The following is a 21,104-nucleotide window of genomic DNA, read 5'->3' as shown; positions in this document are numbered from 1 at the left end:
TATACTTCCCAGTGTAAAAATCAAAGTATGTGTAAACCAGTAACCAGTTGCCTTCAAGTCAGTTCCTGCCTTGGACTGGGTGAGAATTCACACCCACCGCAACCACTAATGAAACCAGCGGCTGTCCCGTCACTTCTGCCTCAAGGTGACTGCGTGTGTCAGTGTTGTTGTGTACCGTAGGGTTGGAACTGACCCACAGCTGACATCTTCGCTTTTTAACACTTTAAAGAGGCCAGGGCTCTGCAACCCTTTTGCGTAAGGCAGTATGTTCGATTTGTCTGCTGTTTCCAGGGGTGTTGATTGTGGACTCAGGTAAAATGAAATCTTTGACAACTTCAGTCTTTTGTCTATTTGTCATAAGGTTACTTCTCAGTCCCCTTATGAGGATTTTTGGTTTCTTGATGTTGAAGTGAAATCCCTGCTGCAGACTCTAGTCTGAGATCTTTGTCAGTAAATACGTCAGGTCTCCTTTGCTTTCGCCTTGCAAGGTTGTGTCATCTGAATGTGGCAGATCGTTAGTCCTTCTTCAGTCCCAACGCACTGCTCTTCTTCATACGGTCCTTGACCTGTAGCAAGTGCCTCAGGTCCTGCTCTGTTTCAGCAAGCAAGGTTGTGCATTTGTCTGCCTATCGCACATTGTTGATGAGTCTTCCTCCAATCCAGACGCCACGTTCCTCCTTTCTGTACATTCCCTTATAGTAAATACTTGCTTTGTCTTCTTGAACTTCCCTTTTGAAATCTTTTGTTTATATCTTTTAGTTTGGCACCTCTTCCATTTATTTTGGCTTTTTAGCACTCTACTGCGATTTTCAGACTCTATTCTGACATCCATTGTGGTCTTTTCTTTCTCCTCTTTGTGATGACCTTTTGCTCTCTTCATGGATAATAATATCCTTGATGTAATCCCACAACTCATCTTGTCATCAATCATTGATGTTCAGTGCCTCAAACCTTTCCTTAGATGATATTTAAATTCATGTAGGATAGACTCAAAGTCATATTTTGGTTCTTGTGCACTTGTTTTCATTTTCTTCAGGGTGAATTTTAACTTGCCTATGAGTAATTGATGGTCTGCTTCTCAGTCAGCACTTGGCCATGTTTTAGCCGCTGATATTGAACTTCTCTAATGATTCCTTCTGCAGATGTAGCCAGTCTGATTCCTATGCACTTCATCAGGTGAGATTCATGTGTAAAGTCACTATTTGTGGTTTGTTTGGTTTTTTTTTAAAAAGGGTATTTATGATGAATAAATCATTGAGCATACAAAATTCAATCATTCCATTTCTGACCCCATTCTGTCACCAAGTCCATACTTTCCGACTACCATTCCTCGTTCATTGTTTCCAGCTTTTGCATTCCAGTCTCTAGTTATCAGGAACACATCTTGATTGTGTGTTTGGTCAATTTTGGACTGCAAAATTTGGTTAAAATCTTACTTTTCCTCCTCTTTGGCTTTAGCTATTGGTGCATATATTTAAATAATAGTCACATTAACAGATCTTCCTTATAAGCATATCCATGGTATCCTATTACTCACAACATTGTACTTCAAGAAGTTGTTGTTGTTGTTGTTAAGTGTCGTCGAGTCACAGGCAACTCATAGCGACCCTATGAAGGAGAGTCCTAACACTTCAAGATAGAACTTGAAAGTCTCTTTTTAACTATAAACTCAATACCATTCTTCCTCTGTTATTCATTCCCAGTATGGTATACCTTGTGACTATCTGATTCAAAATGGCCAATGACAGTCTATGTCATCTCACCTCACTAATGCCTAGGATGTCAGTGTTCACATATTCCATTTAATTTTTGACAGCTCATACATGCATACTATGTATATTTCACATTTGCAGCTGTTTTTAATTTTGATTGGCCTCTAATACTATCACTACCCATGTTCTTCTGTTGTTTATAGGGTTTGTAGAGGCCTGCTATTTCAGAAGTGGATGGCCTGTCTTTCTTCCTAGTCCATCTTAGTTTGGGAGCTCTGATGAAATCTGTCTACCATGTCTGACCCCTCTGGCATTTGACACACTGGCGGGATAGCTTCTAACATCAGAGCAACCAACAAGTTATTGCAGTACAGCAAACTGACAGTCAAGTGCTGTACTAATAAGAAGTATTTGCCCTAGTATCATTTGCTCTCTGCCTTCATAACCACTAAAAGTCTATACATTTGTCTATTTCAGCTATTTCATGGGGAGTTTGAGTGGGGGCCTAGTGGATAGCAAATTTTACTGCCAATCTAAAGTTGGATGCTTCAAGCCCATCAGCTGCTTCCATGTGATTTACTGCCTCTGAAAACCCACTGGAGGGTCTGCTATGAGTCAGTTCTAACTCAATATTAATGAGTTGAGTTGTTGAGTTTGGGATATCTCATGTAAATGAAATAATACAATTTTTTTCTTTTATGACTTATTTCACTTAGCATGATGTTTTCAAGGTTCATCCATGTTGTGGCACGTGTTGTAATTTTATTGCTCCTTTGAGCTGCATAATATGCCATTAGGGAACCTGAAAACTTGCTGGAGGGTCAGCTATGAGTTGGTTCTGACTTGACAGTGCATAAAAACAACAACAAAAAATAATATTCCATTTCATATTTATGTCATATTTTGTTTACCCGTTCATCCACTCATAATAAGGTGTTTTCCCTTTTGCACTATTGTGAATAATGCTTCTTTAAACATGGGTGTATCTGTTTATGTTCCTGCTTTTAATTTTTCAGGGGTATACACGTAGGAGTGGAATTGCTGAATCATATGATAATTCCATGTTTTCCTTTCTGATGGCTTGCCAGACTGTTAGGTTCTGATTAGTATTTCAATTGCATTTTCTTCTCTCCTGTTTCCAATGAGAGGGCAAGCTGGATAAAGTTAGAGGTCGTATCTCTTGAGTTCATCACTTTATCTCCAGTGCCTAGGGCATAGTGAGAGCTTTGGATGAGTGAGTAAATGAGAGAGTTCCTTTGTACAGTCCTTAAGACATCAGGTATTAGGAAAGGGGCGTAGGCGTGGAATGGGGCACAAGGAAGCACCCACAACCCAGGGCAGGAGGAGACATTAGGCTTTTCCCCTCTCCCCTTCATCTCCCTCTCTCTCTCCACCCTGATGGTTACATGCTTGACAACTGACTAAAAGTTGGCAGTTCCAGCCCCCGCCACCACCAGCTTCTCTGTAGGAGAAAGCTCTGACAGCCTGTTCTTATAAAGACTACAGCCTAGAAAACCTTTGAGGAGTTTGACTTAGTCATACAAGGTCTCTTGGAGCTGAAATCGATTACATACCGTACGTAGCCTGCCAAGAGAACAAACAGGTACAGACCTGTCCTGGAGAGGGTGAAACCAGGTTGTTCCTTGGAGGCAAAGACTGAGAAGCTCCGTCTGACATACTTTGATCTTGCAAGAAGGAGGGACCAGTCCTTGGAGAAGGGCATCATTCTAGCAAGGGTGGAGGGTCAGCACAGTAGAGGAAGACCCTGAACTAGGTGAATTGACGCAGTGACAGTGGCAGTGGGGGTAGGTGTGTCAGAGATGGTGAGATTGACTAACGATAGGGGAGAGTTCAGAGCTCTTCATAGTGTTGTTACAAGCTGTGGTTGACTCAAGGACACAGGACAACAACAACAAATATATATGGAGCACAGAACTGGCCGGGTCAACATTTTTCACATGACAAATTCCACATTTTGGACTACATTTGCTCCACTGTGGGATTATCACGACTGTCCATTTCCAGATTTTTTCCATCACTGTGATGGAGCTCGAGGTCACTCTGGTCTGTTGAGCTGTGTCCTAAGAACTGATGGAGGAATTTTAGGAGGGATGTTGAGGTGAGCTCTGCAGGGAAGGGAATGGTATGGCCTGGCAGTGAAGGACAGCGAAGCAGCGAGCTGGAGAAGCCGGTGTTAAGAGCCTTTGAAAGGAAACAGAAGTGAGACCAAAGCACCTGGATTGAGAGGGCCCTCAAGTGCTGCACTGGGGAGTTAGGGGTGCCCGTAATATAGGCTGCCAGGCACTCCAGAAGGTTTCTAAGTAGGGAGCTCCCAGTGAGATCTGGAAGCCAGTCTGTAAGCCAACCCCAAAGGGTTCCTGAGGGCCATTGAGGTTCATTCCAGAGAGCTCCATTGTCTCTTCACCCTAAGGGGCCACCAGTGGAGAGTGAGAAGGCAGGGACCTGGGAGGGCCAGGTGGGCGGGTGGCCTGCTTCTGCCTGTAGCCGTGGCTGGCGGCAGCCTGTGCAGACCGGGGACCCTTTGTGAGGAGTGAGTGTCCTTGAGGTTTCATCATAGACCAGCTGGCTGATTTTTCTCCGGACTTGGCTGCCTGATGTCAGCATCTTCAAAGCATCTCCGTGTGCTGTCTGTCCTCTCTCTCCTGGAACCTTCCCTGTAGCCTCATCTTTGTTTTGTTCTATCCTTACTGCTTCACTTGTGCACTGAAAACAGCACGTGTTCCTGTTGGAAATCTGAAACTAGAGATGAGCAAATGGGGAGGAAAAACAACAGCCTTCAATCCGCCACCCCAGAGACTCCTCTCTAGCCGGTCTGAGGGTCCTGGCCTTATTCTGTGCAGATGTAGAAACCTTTGTAAAACAAAAATGGAATGACCTGGTTTTCTCATGAAAGTGCTCTAGTAGTGCTTTGGCAGCTAACTGAAAGGTTGGCAGTTCAAAACTACCAGCTGCCCTGTAGAGGAAAGATATAAGACATGCTAAGCCTGCTTCTAGAAGGGTCTGATGACTTGGAAACTCTGCGAACTGTTCTGCCTTGTCCTGTAGGGTTTCTATAAGTTGGGGTTAAATTGAGTCTAGGGGTTTAGGTTAGAGGTCTTGAAATCTGCTTTTTCTATTTTTGCAATTCACTGCCCCCTCCCCCTATTTTCTGTTGTGCATGGGGACAAAATGAAGGAATGGCCGGGAGGATAAGCAGCCCCTGGGTGGTCACTGGGGCCGCTGCCGCCATCTTTGTGAAATGTATCTCTGTAAAGGAGCCCTGGTGGCACAGTGTGTTATGTGCTGCACTGCTCACCGGAGGTCAGCAGTTCACCCTCACCAGCTCCTCTGCAGGAGAAAGATGGGAAGTCTTCTCCTGTTTTCATTGACTGGCTCAAAATCCCAATGGAGGGACTTTGTTCCCCCCCTTTTCATTAGTTTATTTACAAAATTGGAATACAAATTTGAATAAATGCTTTCCATTTCCCTCACCCGCCTATCCATCAAATGATACAACCCTATGATTAATCCCCCCGCCCCCTGCACATCCACATCCCTCTGCTTCCAGCCTCTCCCACCCCTCCAGGATCCTTCTACTCATTCTACAATAACGGTCTTATACAGTATTTATCCATGTGGGACTGAGTTAGTTCACTCAGCATAATGCCCTCCAGTCCCCAGTGGAGGGACTTTGCGAGTTGGAACTGGCTCAGCAAGATTGAGGGAACAAGTGAATGTATGTGGTGTAAAAGTTCTCACGACGACCCCAATTTCAGCCTACTGACATCGGTGGTTCAATCTCACCCAGCGGGCTGAGATTCCAGCCTGGAGACACTGTGACGCGTAACTGTGCTCTGTAGTGCAGGGCTCCGCCCAAGTCAGAGCCCACGCTTAACAACTAACAACCGCACTGTGATGCTCTGAGTGCCAGGCTGGGAGCGATGACGATTAAGCGGTGTTTCCACTACTCAGATACAGCGACCTAAAGCTCAGAAACCCTGCCCATCCCCTGTGCCCAGGCGACCCCAGCTCAGGGTCATCGTGCGTGGAGTTGCTGGTTAACTCGGAGGGAAGTTTTCTACTTTATTGTATCAGAATGAGCAGCCGTGCCCACCTCGTTGCCTTTCCCCCACCCTTCCCAGGAAGCTGGAAATGTCCCTCTAAGTAGGCACGCACCTGTCTCAGGCGCAGGGGGCAGTTTAACCAGTTTTCCGTGCGCCGGGATGAAGTTCCTATTCACTCTCGGGTGCAGGACACAACCCGCACCACTGTCCATGACCAGCCTGGGGAGGCAGCAGACTTGCCATCCAGAACCTTCTTCAGAGGTGAGCCTGCTTCACGTCTGTGGTCTCCAGCGTGGTGGCTACAAGCTGCGTGTCCCTAACAATCAAACGTGACACTGAGATGCTGGATGTTTCATTTCATCTACATTTAAATAGTTACATGTGACTGGTGCTGCTGCTCTAGATAGCACAACCCTGCAGGATTTGCTGGTTATAATGGGAAGCGGAGAGGCCCCTGTCTGGGGGCGTGTGGGCTGGGTTTCCTGGGAGCCGGAGAGCTGAGAGCAGCCCTGCCCCAGTCAGGGACCCCTGGGAGTTGGAAGCTGGGGACTCTGAGGGCCATGCTTTCAGTGCAGAGTGGAGCCTAGAAATCTTGGCTGGGATGGTGTTTTAAGTACAGAATGACACTTGGGCCAATTTGAAAGCCAGTCTCTGGGTTAGCCAAACAAAAGCAAAATTTTTCGAAAAACTCAAGCAGCAAGAAAACATTGCACTCATGCTGACCCATTTGTGTCAAAACAGGATTGTGCTCTGTCGCTTTTTCAATGCCAGAACTGGACTACCAGGCCTTTCTCCCTTGGCTCCTGGGGAGGGGGGCATGCAAACCGTGAGCTTTCTTTCTTTTTAGTCCCAAGTGTGTTAACACACCCTTCCCCAGGCACTCCATCAGAGGGCCTCAAGGTGTAAAAGAATGACTGGCCTCTCCCAGGTCCCTTACTCTGGTCCCCTGTGACTCGGGCTATGGCCCGAGGTCACGTAGGCTCCGTGGTGTCCTCGACATTGTGGAAGGAGAAAGGTAACGTGGTTCTGCAGTTGCTCTTGCTCCCCAACCCCTCTCCCACCCCTGGCTGCCTTGGAGTTGAGCACAGACAGGCGACTGAGAGTCTTCAGCTGTGGTGGCTGCTGGTCCAGCCCCCTCCCCCCTCATTCCAGGTCTTGGCTGCATTGTTACGATTAGGAAGAGGCAGCCGGTGCCTGGTCCTCCTATGAAGCCCGTGCTCTGCACATCTCATTCCTCCTTGGAGTTCCCACAGCTCGGCAGGCATCCTCCTTCCTTCTCTTGCGAAGGGATGGGGCTGCGGATGGGTGTGCTGGACTGCACGCTAAATATAAACATATATTTGCATTAAATTGCAGAGCGAAGTAGTCAAGGCTGGGGCTCTGCTCTCCACCAGACCCACGTTTGAGCCCAGCCTTTGCTAGTTCCTGATTGTGTAAACTTGGCAAATCCTTTAATCCCTCTAAACCTGGGGTCCCTGCTGGTGCAGTGGTTAGGTGTAGCTTCAAGGTCAGTGGATGAGCACCCCCGACACCCCAGCTGATCCTTAGAAGAAAGAGAAAGCTTGCTGCTTCCCTTGGGAAGCTTCTGGCATCTCTTCTCTGTCCTGCAGGGTCTCTGGAGTGGACATGACTCGTGGGCAGTGCCCGTGGGTTTAGGTCTCTGTTTCCTCCTTGGGGTAAGGAGGTTGTTAAAAGGATGGACCTCCTCAGTGGGAACCCATTTAATGAACTCTAAGAAATGTGTGACATGAAGTTGAGGCAACGCTTAGCTACTCTAGAGAACGTCACCATAGGTTCTCCCAGGCCTCATTTTTAAAGGAGCCAATCACCAAGTCTTTCCTCTTGTGACGCAGCTTGGAGGGTCCTCACCCTCGGCCTTTTATTATTATTATTATTATTATTATTATTATTATTATTTTGTGTGAGTGTACCATCAAATCAGATCTGACTGGTACAGGAGGAGATTGTCCCTCCTTCTCCACAGAGCATCTGGTGGATTCGAACCATGCACCTCTGGGATTGTAGTTGCAGCTCCTTGCCACTAGGCCACCAGAGCTCCCCACCCTTGGCCTTTTTAAACCGTTGTTAAGCACCTCGTTGGTAAATGTTAAGGAGCAATACTTACCATTGCAATTATTACTCTTTTAATTGGGTTACCAGATTGCGTCCTCATTTTAGAGGGATATTTTAGATAAAAGTGAGCTTTCTGATCATGAGAGGCGACTATAGATGGGGAAGGTTTTGGGGGTCCCCCAGAGGTGCTGGAAAAGCCTGTGTTGAGTCACCACTTGGCCTCCTGTTTCAGCACCAGCGGGAGGCCCTTCCTGCTGTACGTGGCCCTGGCCCACATGCACGTGCCCTTGCCCCGGACTCAGCCAGCAGCTGACCCGCCAGGCTGGAGGCCGTACTCCGCTGCCCTTCGGGAGATGGACTGGCTGGTGGGCCAGATCAAGGACAAAGTTGACCACACAGCAAAGGAAAACACGTTCATCTGGTTCACAGGTAAAACATAGCCAGCAGCCTTCCCACTGTCTACGGATAACCCTGTACATGCCCCTACCCGGAAGAGCTTGTCCTCTGAGCCTCTTCACTGGCCTGGGGGCTTGCTTTGAACTTGGTGCCCACTGGTATTGAAGCTCTGGTGGCTTAGTGGTAAGGAATTGTTCTAGCAACGCAAAGGTAAATGGTTCAAAATCGCTGCTCTGTGGGAGAAGGATGGGCAGTCTCCTCCTGTGAGATTAACTGTCTGAAAACCTGCTGGAGGGTCAGCTGTGGGTTGACCCTGACTTGATGGTACACAACAACACGTATTGGTGCCTGGGAGCTCTGATGGCTTAGTGGTAAGGAGTTGCGCTACCAAGCAAAAGGCATCTGGTTCAAATCCACCAGCTGCTCCATGGGAAAAAGATGAACAGCCTCTTCCTGCACATTTTACATCCTCTGGAAATGCCTTAGAAGGTCAGCTGTGTGTGGATTCTGACTCAACAGCACAAAACAACAAGAAGAATTGCTTTTTATGCTATTTTTAAAAATTTGGTTGTGTTTTTCTTTTGTGTGTGTGTGTATCATCGAATCGGATCTGACTGGTACAGGAGGAGATTGCCCTCCTGTACAACGGAGCATCTGGTGGATTTGAACCGTGCACCTTCGGGATTGCAATGCAGCTTCTTGCCACTAGGTCACCAGAGCTCCTTATTGCTGATGGGTGACACTGGCGTTGAGAGGCTGCATTGTCCTCTGTCAGCTCTCAGGTGCCCTCTTATTGTCCTTTCCAGGACACATCTGGCTGAATGGCCTAGGCTGGACTGAACAAATGACCCCCTTCAGAGGGCTCAGTGGCTTCCGTGTTTGGCTGCTAACCGAAAGGTTGGCTTGAGTTCACCCGGAGAGGTGTATCCAAAGAAAATCCTGGGGAACTGCTTCAGCAGAGTCAGCCCCGGAACCATAGTGAGCCCAGCTCAGCTCTGACAGCTGAGTGGCAGGTACCTGGGCCACAGCTGGTTTTCAGAGGGCTCCCCACACACATGCAGGGGTCAGGATCGAGTTTCTGTTATGTGCTGTTGAGTCGATGCAGTTCACAGGGAGTTTATGAACAGTGGATCTGAAGGATCCGTGCCATCCTCACCGTCTCAGACACACTTGAGTCCATTGTTACAGTCACTGTCGGTCTATCTTGTTGAGGGTCTTTCTCTCTTACGCTGACCCTCCACCTTTCCAAGCATGTTGTCCTTCCCCAAGGACTGGCCCCTCTTAACAACCTGCCCAAAGTATGTGAAATATTTCACCTTCCTTACCACCAAAAAGCACCCTGGTGTCGCTTTCTTCAGGACAAGCCTGTTTATTCTTTTGACAGCCCAGAAGATATTCAGTGTTCTTTTCCAACACCACAACTCAAAGGAATTGATTCTTCTGTCATCCTTAGTCATCGTCCTCCTTTCAGATGCATGGCAGTCACTAAAAACACTATTTCAGAGTCAGGCCCAAACCTGGGTTTGCGTCTTTCTTCCCCCTACGCCCAGGAAAGTTACTTAATGGATTTTCACGTAGAGTGTGGTCACTTAAATAATGCATATGTTTGTCAAGTGTACATAACGTTCTTAGGAGATAAGTGCTGGGGGAAGAGTTCACACAGTTTGCAAAAAAACTGTATCTGGTGTGAGTTATTTACATCTTCCCTAAGGTAGAAAGCCTGGGTCGAAGGTACAACCTGGGTGTCCTCACTGGCGAAAGAGAGCTAGTAATGGTCCACCTCACCGCATAATGGAGAGATTATGGGATGATGTGAGGTTCTGGGTGAGTGAGGGGAGCTCGGTAGACAGACATGTTGAAGATGACAATGGTGGTCGGATGATGATGATGATGATGATATAGCTAAAAAGGAAGAGGCACAGGTACAAAACACTGCTCACTGGGGCGAGGACAGGCAAGCAGAGCCTGACTTCAGGACTGTTGTTGTTGTTGTGTACCATGGAGTTGGAACCTACTCGTTGGGGACCCTCCAGCGGGTTTTCAGAGGCTCATAACCACACAGAAGATTTCTCACCTTTCTCCCTTAGAGCAGCGGGGGATTTTGTTGTTGTTGTTAGGTGTTGTGAAGTCAAATGTGACTCATAGCAACCCTGTGAACAATAGTTCTGAGCCCTGTTCTAGGCTGCGCCATCCTCTTCATCTCTGATACAGTTGAGCCCATTTTTGCAGTCACTGTGTCAACAGAGGTCTGTATATTGTGTTCCAGGTCCTTCTAGCCAGCCCCCCCCCCGCCGATGTGGCCGAATATGGGACCCCAGATGGAGGGTCTTTGAACCACCAGCCTGTTAATAATCATGTGCTTGTTTCCAGGTGACAATGGCCCGTGGGCTCAGAAGTGTGAACTGGCAGGAAGCATGGGTCCCTTCACAGGACTGTGGCAAACCCGTCAAGGTAGGGGCTCAGCAGGGACTCGGCGGTCCCATTGTGGGTACCAAGTCCAGGCTGGGACCTGGGATTCTGCCTCTGGGAGGGCTGAGTGGCATCACCGTGACACAGGACCGAGCTGTTCATGTTCCATCTGCTCCCAGAGAAGGGGCCAGGTGGGGCAAAGATCAGCCTGGACATTCATCCCTTTCTGCCCTTTCTCCCAGAAGGGCCCAGGTGGGACGTAGAGAGCGTCTCTGCTCAGCGAGCATCCCTCTCTGTCCCCAGGACTCCAGAGAGCACTAATCCTTTCCACAAGCCAGTCCACCGACTTCCCAGCAAAGAATCTTTGCCTTTTCTTTCCTCATGCTGTGCTCACTTCACCTCCTTTCAGCCCTCCGTTTTAAGCACACATTCCATTTACTCAGGAGATCCTTAGTGCTGGTCTGTGCACAATGTTTGTGTAGGCTTCGCTGCTTCTTGAAATTGTGTAAGGGAGGTAGCGACAGCTCCATTTAACTGGTGGAGAAAGAGAGGCGGAGAGGGGCTTGTCTGAGGTCACGTGGTCCTTGAGGATGGAGCTGGACTTCCTGTCACAGTCGTAGCAGTGCTCTTGCAGCTGACCTTTCTCTCACTGTCCCTTGGCCTCTCACATTCTCTGGGGTCCAGGCGACCCCACAAGGACCTCAGTTGCGAGAGGGCAGCCACCTTGTTGGGTCACACCCTTCTGACTCAGCAGCATTCCTCCACACGTGATCTAGACAGGCTGCTCGAGTTCTCCAGGCTGCAGTCTTCACACAGATTGCCAGGCCATTCTTCCGCAGAGCTACTGGGTGGGCTCCAACTGGCTGCTTTGACGCGCAGCTAAGCACTTGACCATTGCACCCCTGAGGGTCCTTGGGAGCAGTTGCGGTATTGGGGGTGTGGGAGGGAGAGCACACACTTGCAACATGCACCGAAGGGTCATCAGTTCCTCTCCCAGGCATTTGTCTTAGAAGATAATGAACCAAGGACGCGAGGCTGGCTATAGAAAGACATTCATGCTGGAGGTTTTACGTTTTTAAAATGTTGGCCATGACTCCAGCGTCCAGTGCGAGGCCTGCTTGCAGAAATGGTGATGCGTCCATCTGAACCGATGAGGAGGAAACGGTCAGATGAGGTCTGGTCTATTTCTTTCCTTTTTTTTGGGGTACGGGGCTGCAGAAAGGCTTCTTTTCTTTGCCTCCTGCATGTAACAGAGGCCAGGAGGAGAGACGCTCTCTCTTCTTTCGGTCTTAAAGTGGCAAAGAGAGAAAGATACCCTTGGTCCACGTCAGCCCTTCTGGGGGACACTCCCCACCCCCAGACCAGGCTTTGAGAGGACGTTGGGGCTTGGCAGTCCCGGAGACGTTTCTGCTGCCGGCAGGGTCTGAGCTGAGCCCCCACCTCTGAGTGCTGAGGGGGGTCTGTGAGAGGCTGCAGCAATGGCATCCCTGAGCCCAGATCATTTTTTGAGGGGCCATCTCCGCCCTGGACACTGCTGCTCTGTGCACCTTCTGCTGGCTGACCTGCTTGCTCTGATGCTCACAGATGAGTGCGGAGCAGGGGGTGCACCAGCTTGTGAGGTTCCAGATCAGTCATGTCTTCAGTGTTGGGCGCCTGGGCTCCGGACTGTTATGTGTCAAACTGGGCCAAGGGCTACCTGAGCTCTGGAGCCGCGCGGCTGGCGGCACTGGCGGAAGTCTGTTTCTTGATGTCAAAAGCTTGCTCATTGTCAAGTTCGCCTTCAACCCCTTCGGTCACCAATGCAACACTCTACAGACAGTACCGTCAGAGTTCCTTATGTTTCCTGGACTCATTCACGCACTCCTTGCTGTCAAGACCAAACCGACTCATGGCAGACCCTCCACTGAGGGCCAAGGCTGTGAGTCACAGGGAAGGAGATGGCGCGTCCTTCTCCCAGGGAGACTCGAACCACGAGAGGTGTGCCCTTTGTGTTAGCAGCACAACTCCCTACAGACTAGGCTTCCCTACAGATGCTCCTTCTCCTCAGTCTAAGAAGATTTATATCAGTGAATAAAGCAGGGCACAGAGTAATGAGGAAGGTTGGATTTATTAAAAAGGTTGTCGTTGAGAACCATCGAGTCAGAACCGACCCATAGCTGAGCCTCCAGCGGGATTTCAGGGGCTTTTAATCACATGGGAGGAGATTGCCCGTAAGCCTGCATGTTCCCAGAAAAGCTAGTCTCTACTTGAAGAAAGGGAGGATGGGAAGCGGGGAGGGGGATGTGTGTTGTAATGTGTTTGAGACAATTCTTCCAAAAGGCAACAAAGGTCATAAGAGACTTGTCATAATTGTCTCGGGGTTGGAGGAGGAGGGGTTTGGGTGATTCTCCCACTTTTTTCTCATGTCAACCAAGTCAGTATTTTATTGTTTGTTGTTGCATAAGAAAAATGAAAACAAAGTTCTCAGAAGGGGCTTGTAAAGGGAGCCTGAGGTGAGTTTGGCTAGTCATTACCCCTGTTGGTGAACGCTGATGGCAGATTTTGAAACCTGGGACTGGGCTTCCCCACTGTTTAGTTCTCTGAGCTACAAACCCCAGCTTTGTGCAGGTCCGAGACACAGCTGCTTGGAGGGAGAAGTCGATGCCCTGGAATTGCGATGTTGGAGAAGAAGATGAGCATCTCATGGACTGTCAAAAGAATAAAGTCGTCTATCTTTGAGGAAGTGCAACGAGGGTGTTCCTTAAAAGGAAGGAGAGTGAGACTTAGCTCACATTTAACTGGGATCCATAGTCAACACCCATGCTTGCAGAAGTCAAGAAATCAAAAAGATGTATTGCTTTGGGCAAATTTGCTGTCGAGAAATTCCCCCAAGTGTTAAAAAGCAAGGATGTCAATATAAAAAGACTGATTCAAGCCATGGTGTTCTCAGCTGCTTCCCATGCGTCTAAAAGTTGGGCAAGGAATGAGGAAGATGGAAGAAGCAGCGATGCCTTTGAATTGTGGTGTTGGTCGAGAGTATTGAATATCACATGGGCGGCCAAAGAAGAAGCAGACGTGCCTTGAAGGAGCTGTAGCCGGCGTGCTCCTGAAAGGGGAAGAGAGGGAGACGCGCCCACACTTACTCTGTGCTTGTGACAAGGGGCCAGTTCTGGGGGGGGAGACAGCACGCTGGAAAAGGGAGAGAGTCCGAGAAAGAAAGGAAGACCCTCAATGGGACAGTTGACTCAGTGACTGTAACAATGACTGTGGCGTATCCAAGATGCTGAGAATGGCTCAGGACAGGGCAGAGTGCAGATTCGTAAGGTTGTTATGAGTCACAATCGGCTCCAGGGCACCTCACGACCACAAGGACAGTGTGGGGGAGGGAAGGGAAGAGCAGAGTCCCGAATTAGAAGCTCATTTGGGTAATGAAAGGAAACAAAACGTCTGGAAAAGTCCAGGATTTTAGGAATGCCAGAGTTGCCCAACACTGTGGCACTCTTTGTGTGTGTGTGTGTGTGTGTGTGTGTGTGTGTGTGTTACTTTTTAAAAATCATTATTAGTAATTTTAATGAAAATTTACAGAGATTTTGGATTTCCATTCATTCCTTGTTGCACTTTTCTCCCTGCCCACCCCTCCCCTCCAGTTCGCTCTTCTCCTTGAAAAGTAAAAGAAAAATTCTTTCATTGTTATACAATCCCTCCTCCGAAGTCCACTCCGCTACACAGCCTTCGTTCTGGACTCCCATCATGACAATAACACCCAGTCATATGTCCCTGTTAAACAGTTCTCTCCCTCATCTGTTTCAATGCAGTATATATAATCTATCCCATCTTTCTCAGTCTCTCCCCCTCCCAATGGCAATCTTGGTTTTTTTTATTTTAAATTTATTTTAATGAAAGTTTACAGAGACTTTGGATTTCCATTCATTCATTGTTGCACTTTTCTCCCTGCCCACCCCTCCCCCAATTTGCTTTTCTTTTTGAAAGGTAAAAGAAAAAAAATTCTTTCATTGTTATTCAAATCCCTCCCCCCAAGTCCAATCCACTATGCTACCTTCATTCTGGACTTTTGTCATAACCAATGGCAATCTTTTAGATCAAGCACATGACAGGTTCCATGAGGAAACTGAGGCCGAGGAGGGAGCCACCCCCTTTGACCACCTCTGCCTTCCTTCCTCGCCCGTTTTGACCACTGTTACTCATGCTTTTGTTACACTGACTAACCAGTCAGCTGGAAAATCCTGTCTTGCCTCTTACGTCCTCAGAATTGTCTAGAACAATGTCTCCAGCCCCTGTGAATGTCTGGATCTTTCTCAATCTGTGGGAGACTGGGTGGTTGTTGTTGTTAAATGCTGCTGAGTTGGTTATGACTCATATTGACCCTGTGCACAGCACAGCAAAACCCAGCTCAGTCCTGAGGTGTCCTTATACTTGTAACAACCACTCTAACAATCTCATTGGGGAATTTTACCTCTTTTCCTCTGACCCTGCACTTGACCAAGCATGAGGCCCTTCTCCCAGGACTGGCCGCTCCAGATAACATGTCTGGAGGACCTGAGGTGAAAGCTCACCTTCCTTGTTTCTAAGAAACATTCTGACTGTATGTCTTCCAAGAAAGATTTATTTGTTCTCTTGGCAGCCCGTATAGACAACAGCCTTTGCCAACACGGCATTTCAGGGGCATCTGTTCTTCCTCAGTCTTCCTGGTTCAGTGTCCACCTTTCACATGTATATGAGGTGATTGACAAGGCCATGGGCTGGGTCAGGCTCACCTCAGTTCTCACAGTGGTATCTTTGCTCTTCTCTACTATAAAGAGGGAGGCATGGTGCCAAGGTGGAAAGGGTGAGTGGCATGAAGGTGCAGCGCTGACTTGAACTTGGACTCAGTTACTTCTTCCCCTTCAGAGCTGGTTTTGCGCTCTCTCGCTGCTCTGCTTCTCCCCTTGTAAGGTGGGGTGGTGGGTCCTTCACACAGGACAGTGTGAGAGCTAGGGTGGGAAGTCCCGTGGAGCCATGCTCCACTCCACGCACAGGAGAAGTGGAAAGGGGATCAGAAAAGGTCTGGAAAAAGAATTGACTCAATGGCAACTTTTTTGTTTGTTTTGCTTGCTCTTACAGGCACCTTAAGCTAATATGTGCCATTGTTATTGCTGCTAACTGACGTCCGGTGGGATCCCAGCTCAGGCCCTGTGTTGGGCTGCTGTGATCCTGAGGGCTGACTTTCACAAGTAGATCACCAGGCCTTTCTTCCTAGTCTGCCTTAGTCCTGAAGCTCTGCTCAAAGCTATTCAGCATCGTAGCCACATGCAGACCCCCAATGACAGGTGGTGGCTGCCCCCGAGGTGCAGTGGTCAGCAGGGTCAAGCCTGGGTCCCCCACATGGGAGATGAGAGTCCTACCTCTGACCCACCAACCGCTTCTCAAATCACATATGAATGAAGTGTTTGTTCTGAGCTTCTGGCAGGGGAGTCTTGCCCGGAAACAAAGCTGTGGGCATCCCAGTGTTGCACGGGATTTGGGCCAGGGTGTGATGAAGGTAGATGTGACATGGTACCTGTGGGGCCCACTGTTTGAATCAGGTCGAGTTGGGCCAGGGCTGGCCCCCAGTCTCTCTTTTCCACAGAAAAGCCTGAAGTTGATTGTGTGATGGCTCTTTGGCTCAGCGAACACTGCCCCTTTCCTTGTTCTCCAAACAGGTTTCCTTCAGCTATTCCCCAGCCTCCTTCCTGTCTTCCCAGAACACTGCAGGGGGCAGCCTGGTGCCAGGGGCTAGGAAGAAGGCTCAGGGAAGAGGGCTAGGGTCTCTCTGGACTCCTGGCACCTCCGCACCCTGGTTCTTCACCCTTGGGCTGCCGCTGTCAGAGGGCCCAGTCTTGAGAGCCCAGGAAAGAGAGGATGAGACAGTGTTTTCACAACGGCGCCGGACAAACAGTACCTGGAGGCCTGCGCCCCGTCCTCCCTGGGCCAGCCTGTTATGTCAGGCCACGTGCTGCCCCCACTCTGAGGCCCCAGCCCCTCATCTTCCCTTTCCTGGCCCGGCCACCAGACTCAGCTGATGGGATGAGGCAGCGTCTCCCAGAGTCGTGGTTTCACCCCATGTGGCTCTGAGGGTGCACCTGAACTTGGCTGGGCCCTGCAGGGTGAGGTGAGTCCAGCCCTGTGGGCGCTGGGGACAGAGCATCGGAGGAGTACCTGGCTCAGAGCTGACGCACCCTTCCTAGCAGAGACGAAGGACACCTTGTTTTCCCCTCACCGTCTGGCAAACCTTCTGGGGCTTATTTCAAGAGCAGAGCTGTGCCTCCCTCCCCACTGTGATGAGGAAACATTCTGTTGAATCTGGCATCCGGAGAGAGACCTTGGCTGTGTAATTCGATGCTATCAGGTTGTTGCATAACTTTTCCCAACGGGAAGCATCCCGGCCTCTGGAAAGTGGCCAGCATGGGGGGGTGGGGGGGAGTGCAGAGGTGCTGCTGGAGGAGGGACCAAGAATGTGGCCATTTGGTAGGGACCCAGCGGAAACCCAACTATGCCTCCTTCCAGGCCTCTGACCATCAGGCCGGGTCGGAATGTCCCCGTCCCCACACTCAGGGCCACCCCAGGTCAGCCCACCTGGGTGCCAACAGAAGCCGGGCTGTCCTGTGTCCCTCAAGCTCTATGGCCCCCAGATGGCAGGACACCTGTTCTTCTCTAGATGGGAAGGTGACAACAGCTCCACTTCACAGAACGGGCCAGTCCTGCCCGAGTCACAAGTTCAAATGCCACTGCAGGCCGCACAGGTGACAGGCAGATGGTTGCTGGTTTACCAGTTGTGAGGAGTAGGAGGGATCCAGCCTACTGGAGAGAGGAATCTGTTTAATGGCACTCAAACTTAGTTTGAAAGATTACGAGCTGTCACTGGGCTGAGTTCCCTGTGCGAGCTGCCAGGCTGTCACCTCTGCTGTTTTTACCTGTTTGTAGTTTGGGTTGCAAGCTCTGGTGTCTCTGAGGTTAAGGCATTCAGGTGCGAACCCAAAGGTTGGTGGCTCGAATCCATCGGGGGCACCATGAGAGACAGATGGGGGAGTGTGTTCCCATAAAGTTGTACAGCCTTGGGGATCCTATGGGTAGCTTTACTCTGTCGTCCAGGGTCACTCTGAATGGGAACTCACTCGCAGGCCGGAGTGCGTAGTTGGAGCGGCTTTTGCTTTGTGTTTGGTGGGCATTTTGAGGGGAAAACATCTTGCTTAGGACCTTTGTTATTGCCTGTGTAACTTCCCCTCTGGTCCTATAAGATTAAACTCAATCATTTCCGTCTCCTCCCTTTATAGTTAAGGAGTTTGAGACTAAGGGAATTTAAAGGATTCTACGTGCGGTTATATGGCTAGAAAGGGATCCACTGAAATTCGAACTCCAGTGTGTCTGGCTCCAAAAACGTACTCCTGTTCACTGTTTATCATCTCTCAAAGCCTAGTCCTCCAGCCACTGGCATGGAATCATCTAGAACCAGAGTGACCAGAATAATTTAGTCCAAACCTATTTTGAGTGGAGTCCAGGAATCTGAACTTGAGATAAACCTTGCTAGTGGCTGCATGGCACCGAGGAGTTTGTGACCTCTGTGTTTGCCACCTGGACTTTGAGATTCAGGAAAGCGTGAGGCCGGGCCCATTCTGAGAAAGCCCGCTGGCCCCACGTGGGCAGCGTCGTCTCCCTTGGCTTGCTCGTCCTGCTGCATCATGGAATGCCAGTTCACTTCCGTAGCCAGGGAAGAACAAGTAAGCAAATTCATGAATCATGGTTCTGTTTATATTTTGGTTGCTGAGGCTAAATATTTATTGCTTTAAGTAAGAGGTTCTGCCTTAATTAAAGTCACGACTGGCCACAAGGGCATAGACATGCATCCTCCTGACCATCAGATGGGCTTTTCTCAGCAAAAGGCAAACACTGCCAGCGTTCTAACGTCCAGTGCCACTGATCAAAGCGTGAGGGCTGATCTTAAACCCACAGCGAGTGTTTATAGAGCAGAAGGGCCCAGCTCTGTCGTTTGCAGGCTTAGCTGGTGTTCTTAATGATTGTAACCGAGTGTGGCATCTTGTTTATGATCCTGTGACATAAAGACATAAGGAGATGGAGGTGTGTAAAAACCGTGATAGGAAACCAGGAAAATCTCTGAGCACCTCTGTCACATGGGGCCCCATGAACTGGAATTGACTTGATGGTGTCAGACCCCAATGCAGCTACGTTCTGATTTTAAACACAGCGGGTCTGGTCTACCAGCTTGTGCCTTTCCCTCCACATTAAGTCAAACAGAAGAGCTTTAAAGATGATTGATGTCCAGGCTCCACTCCAGGCTAATTAAATCACGTTCCCTGGGGAAGGGGCCTAGGCCTGGGTGGTTTGTAAAAGCTCTGCTGGAAACTGAATACGCATTCAGGGATGGATCCCGCTGTCCTAAACGACTGAGCTATTTCACTGTGTTCACCTTTAAGAGACAAAAATAATGCAGCAGGTCATGTGCCGGCTGAGCAGTTAAACCTGGATTCAGATCCTGGCACTACCATTTGCTCGCTGTGTGACATTAGGCAAATCACTTAACCTCTCTGAGCTTCAATTGTCTCATCTGAGGAATGGGGATAAGAGTGCCCAGCTCACAAAGTTGTCATGAGGCTCCATCAAAACAATGAGGGAAACACTATGTTTAAACCCAAATCAAACCCAAATGCCATTGAGTCAATTCTGACTCCTAGTGACTGTTCTTGGAAGCAGGAGTGGCATCCACTTCCCTAATAGCTTGCCTCTGGAAACCCTATGAACCTGGAGGAAGGACGAAAGTTATACAGGTGACCAGGTATTTTGTCCATAGGGTCACTATGACTCGATGGCACTTAACAACAACAGCATAGAGAGAGATCAGTTGGCCTAGTGGACAGAAAGTGATGCCCCCAAACCAAAGGTGGGTGAACTCTAATCCACGGCCCTCAGGTCTGCCTTTTATTATTTTTGGTGAAACATTCTTCTAGGTCGTGTAACTCTGGTGTGTCCACTTGCTGTACAGAGGTAACTCGTGGTTTCTGTGAAGCCGAACACTGTGACACTGATGAGTCAAATGCGAGAATGGTTACTCATGGTGGACAGTGTTTGGTGGAGCTCCCCGATTAAAACAAGCTTGGAAACAGGAGTGGCATCCACTTCCATAATAGCTTGCCTCTGGAAACTCTATGAACCTGGAGAAAGGATGGAAGTTATACAGGTATTCAGATCTTTTGTTCATAGGGTCGCTATGAGTCACCTACGACTCGACGGCACTTAACAACAAGAAGTGACTGTTCATCAGGTTCCCAAGACTGTTAATCTTGACAAGAGCAGGCACCCTTATCTTACCCTAAAAGGGGACTGTTGTCTTCAAACTGCTGCCATCTCAACACTTAACCTGCTGTACCACCAGCGTTCCTTACATTATGTTTCAATCAAATCCTCACCAAGCTCACTGGCGTCAAGTTGATTCTGGCTCGTGTATCTCTGTGCTGGGTCCCCAAGGCTGTAAGTCCTAACTACCCATCTTTTTCCCTGGATTGCCTGGTAGATTTGAACTGCTGACCTTGTGTTTATCAGCCTGACACTTAACCCACTCTGCCATGAGGGCCTCCCCACCTTTTTTTTAGGTCTCCTTTTTAATATGTTTATTATATTATTGTTATATACTGTCTGGTCAAAACTGATTCATAGCTGACCCTTCTGGTGGATTTGAGCCACTTGCCTTTGGGTTGATAGGATAACTCCTTACTCACTAGGCCACCGGAACTCTTAGTGGGTTTGTTATTGTTGTTGTTTACTGTTGAATCAGAACTGACTGCTAAGCTAGCTGAGTGTCCAGCAGGTTTTCAGGTAGAGTTGATCACATGTAAGAAGATTGCCCATCTTTCTCCTTCAGGGGGATTTGGACCATAAACCTCTGGGTTGGCAGTGCAGTTTCTTACCACTAGGCCACTAGAACACATTCTAATTACGTGGAGAAGCATTTTTGCTGGGACTTGGTTGGTAGCTGCTGTACAGTTGGGTTCGGCTCATAGAGGCCAAAGCACAATGAGATCAGGCCTTGTGGTCCATAGAATGTCATCGGCTGCTTTTGGGGAGTGGAACAGTCAGCTTTTCTTCTGACTCCATCTGAACCTGGAAGCTGCACTGGAACTGCTTAACATCACAGCAACGTGTTCATTCCACGAGTGACGGACAGTGGAGGTCCTAACCGGGACTTGAACCCTGCTCCCCCACGTGTAACACCCAGTTCCCAGCAGCTTGGGCCTTTAGTCCTATTGTTACTGTTTTTATGATGTTGAACTTGGACTGAGATTCCTTTAGTCAGGGGAACTGGGGGACCAGTGACAGCTCTCCTGGGATTCAGCCTTGGCTGGCTCAAGTAAACCACAAGCGTGGTCAGACACACACACACACACACACACACACACACACACACACACACACACACACACAC

The 21,104-nt window shown here is 48.9% G+C and overlaps 1 protein-coding gene across 1 annotated transcript in view; it reads left to right on the top strand.

Annotated features, from left to right (window-relative positions):
• Window positions 1-21,104, top strand: part of ARSG (arylsulfatase G) — a 96,015-nt gene that overhangs the window by 42,160 nt on the left and 32,751 nt on the right. Inside the window, exons 6-7 of the mRNA XM_006886399.1 lie at window positions 8,082-8,278; window positions 10,616-10,696. Of these exons, the coding sequence (XP_006886461.1) occupies window positions 8,082-8,278; window positions 10,616-10,696 (278 nt within the window). The remainder of the gene's footprint in view (window positions 1-8,081; window positions 8,279-10,615; window positions 10,697-21,104) is intronic.

Source organism: Elephantulus edwardii, unplaced genomic scaffold (assembly GCF_000299155.1).
Source record: "Elephantulus edwardii isolate Elephantulus edwardi_28Jun2011 unplaced genomic scaffold, EleEdw1.0 scaffold00048, whole genome shotgun sequence".
Lineage (NCBI taxonomy): Eukaryota > Metazoa > Chordata > Mammalia > Macroscelidea > Macroscelididae > Elephantulus > Elephantulus edwardii.
The sequence above is the reverse complement of the archived record's forward strand: the minus strand, read 5'-3'. Positions and strand labels throughout refer to the sequence as shown.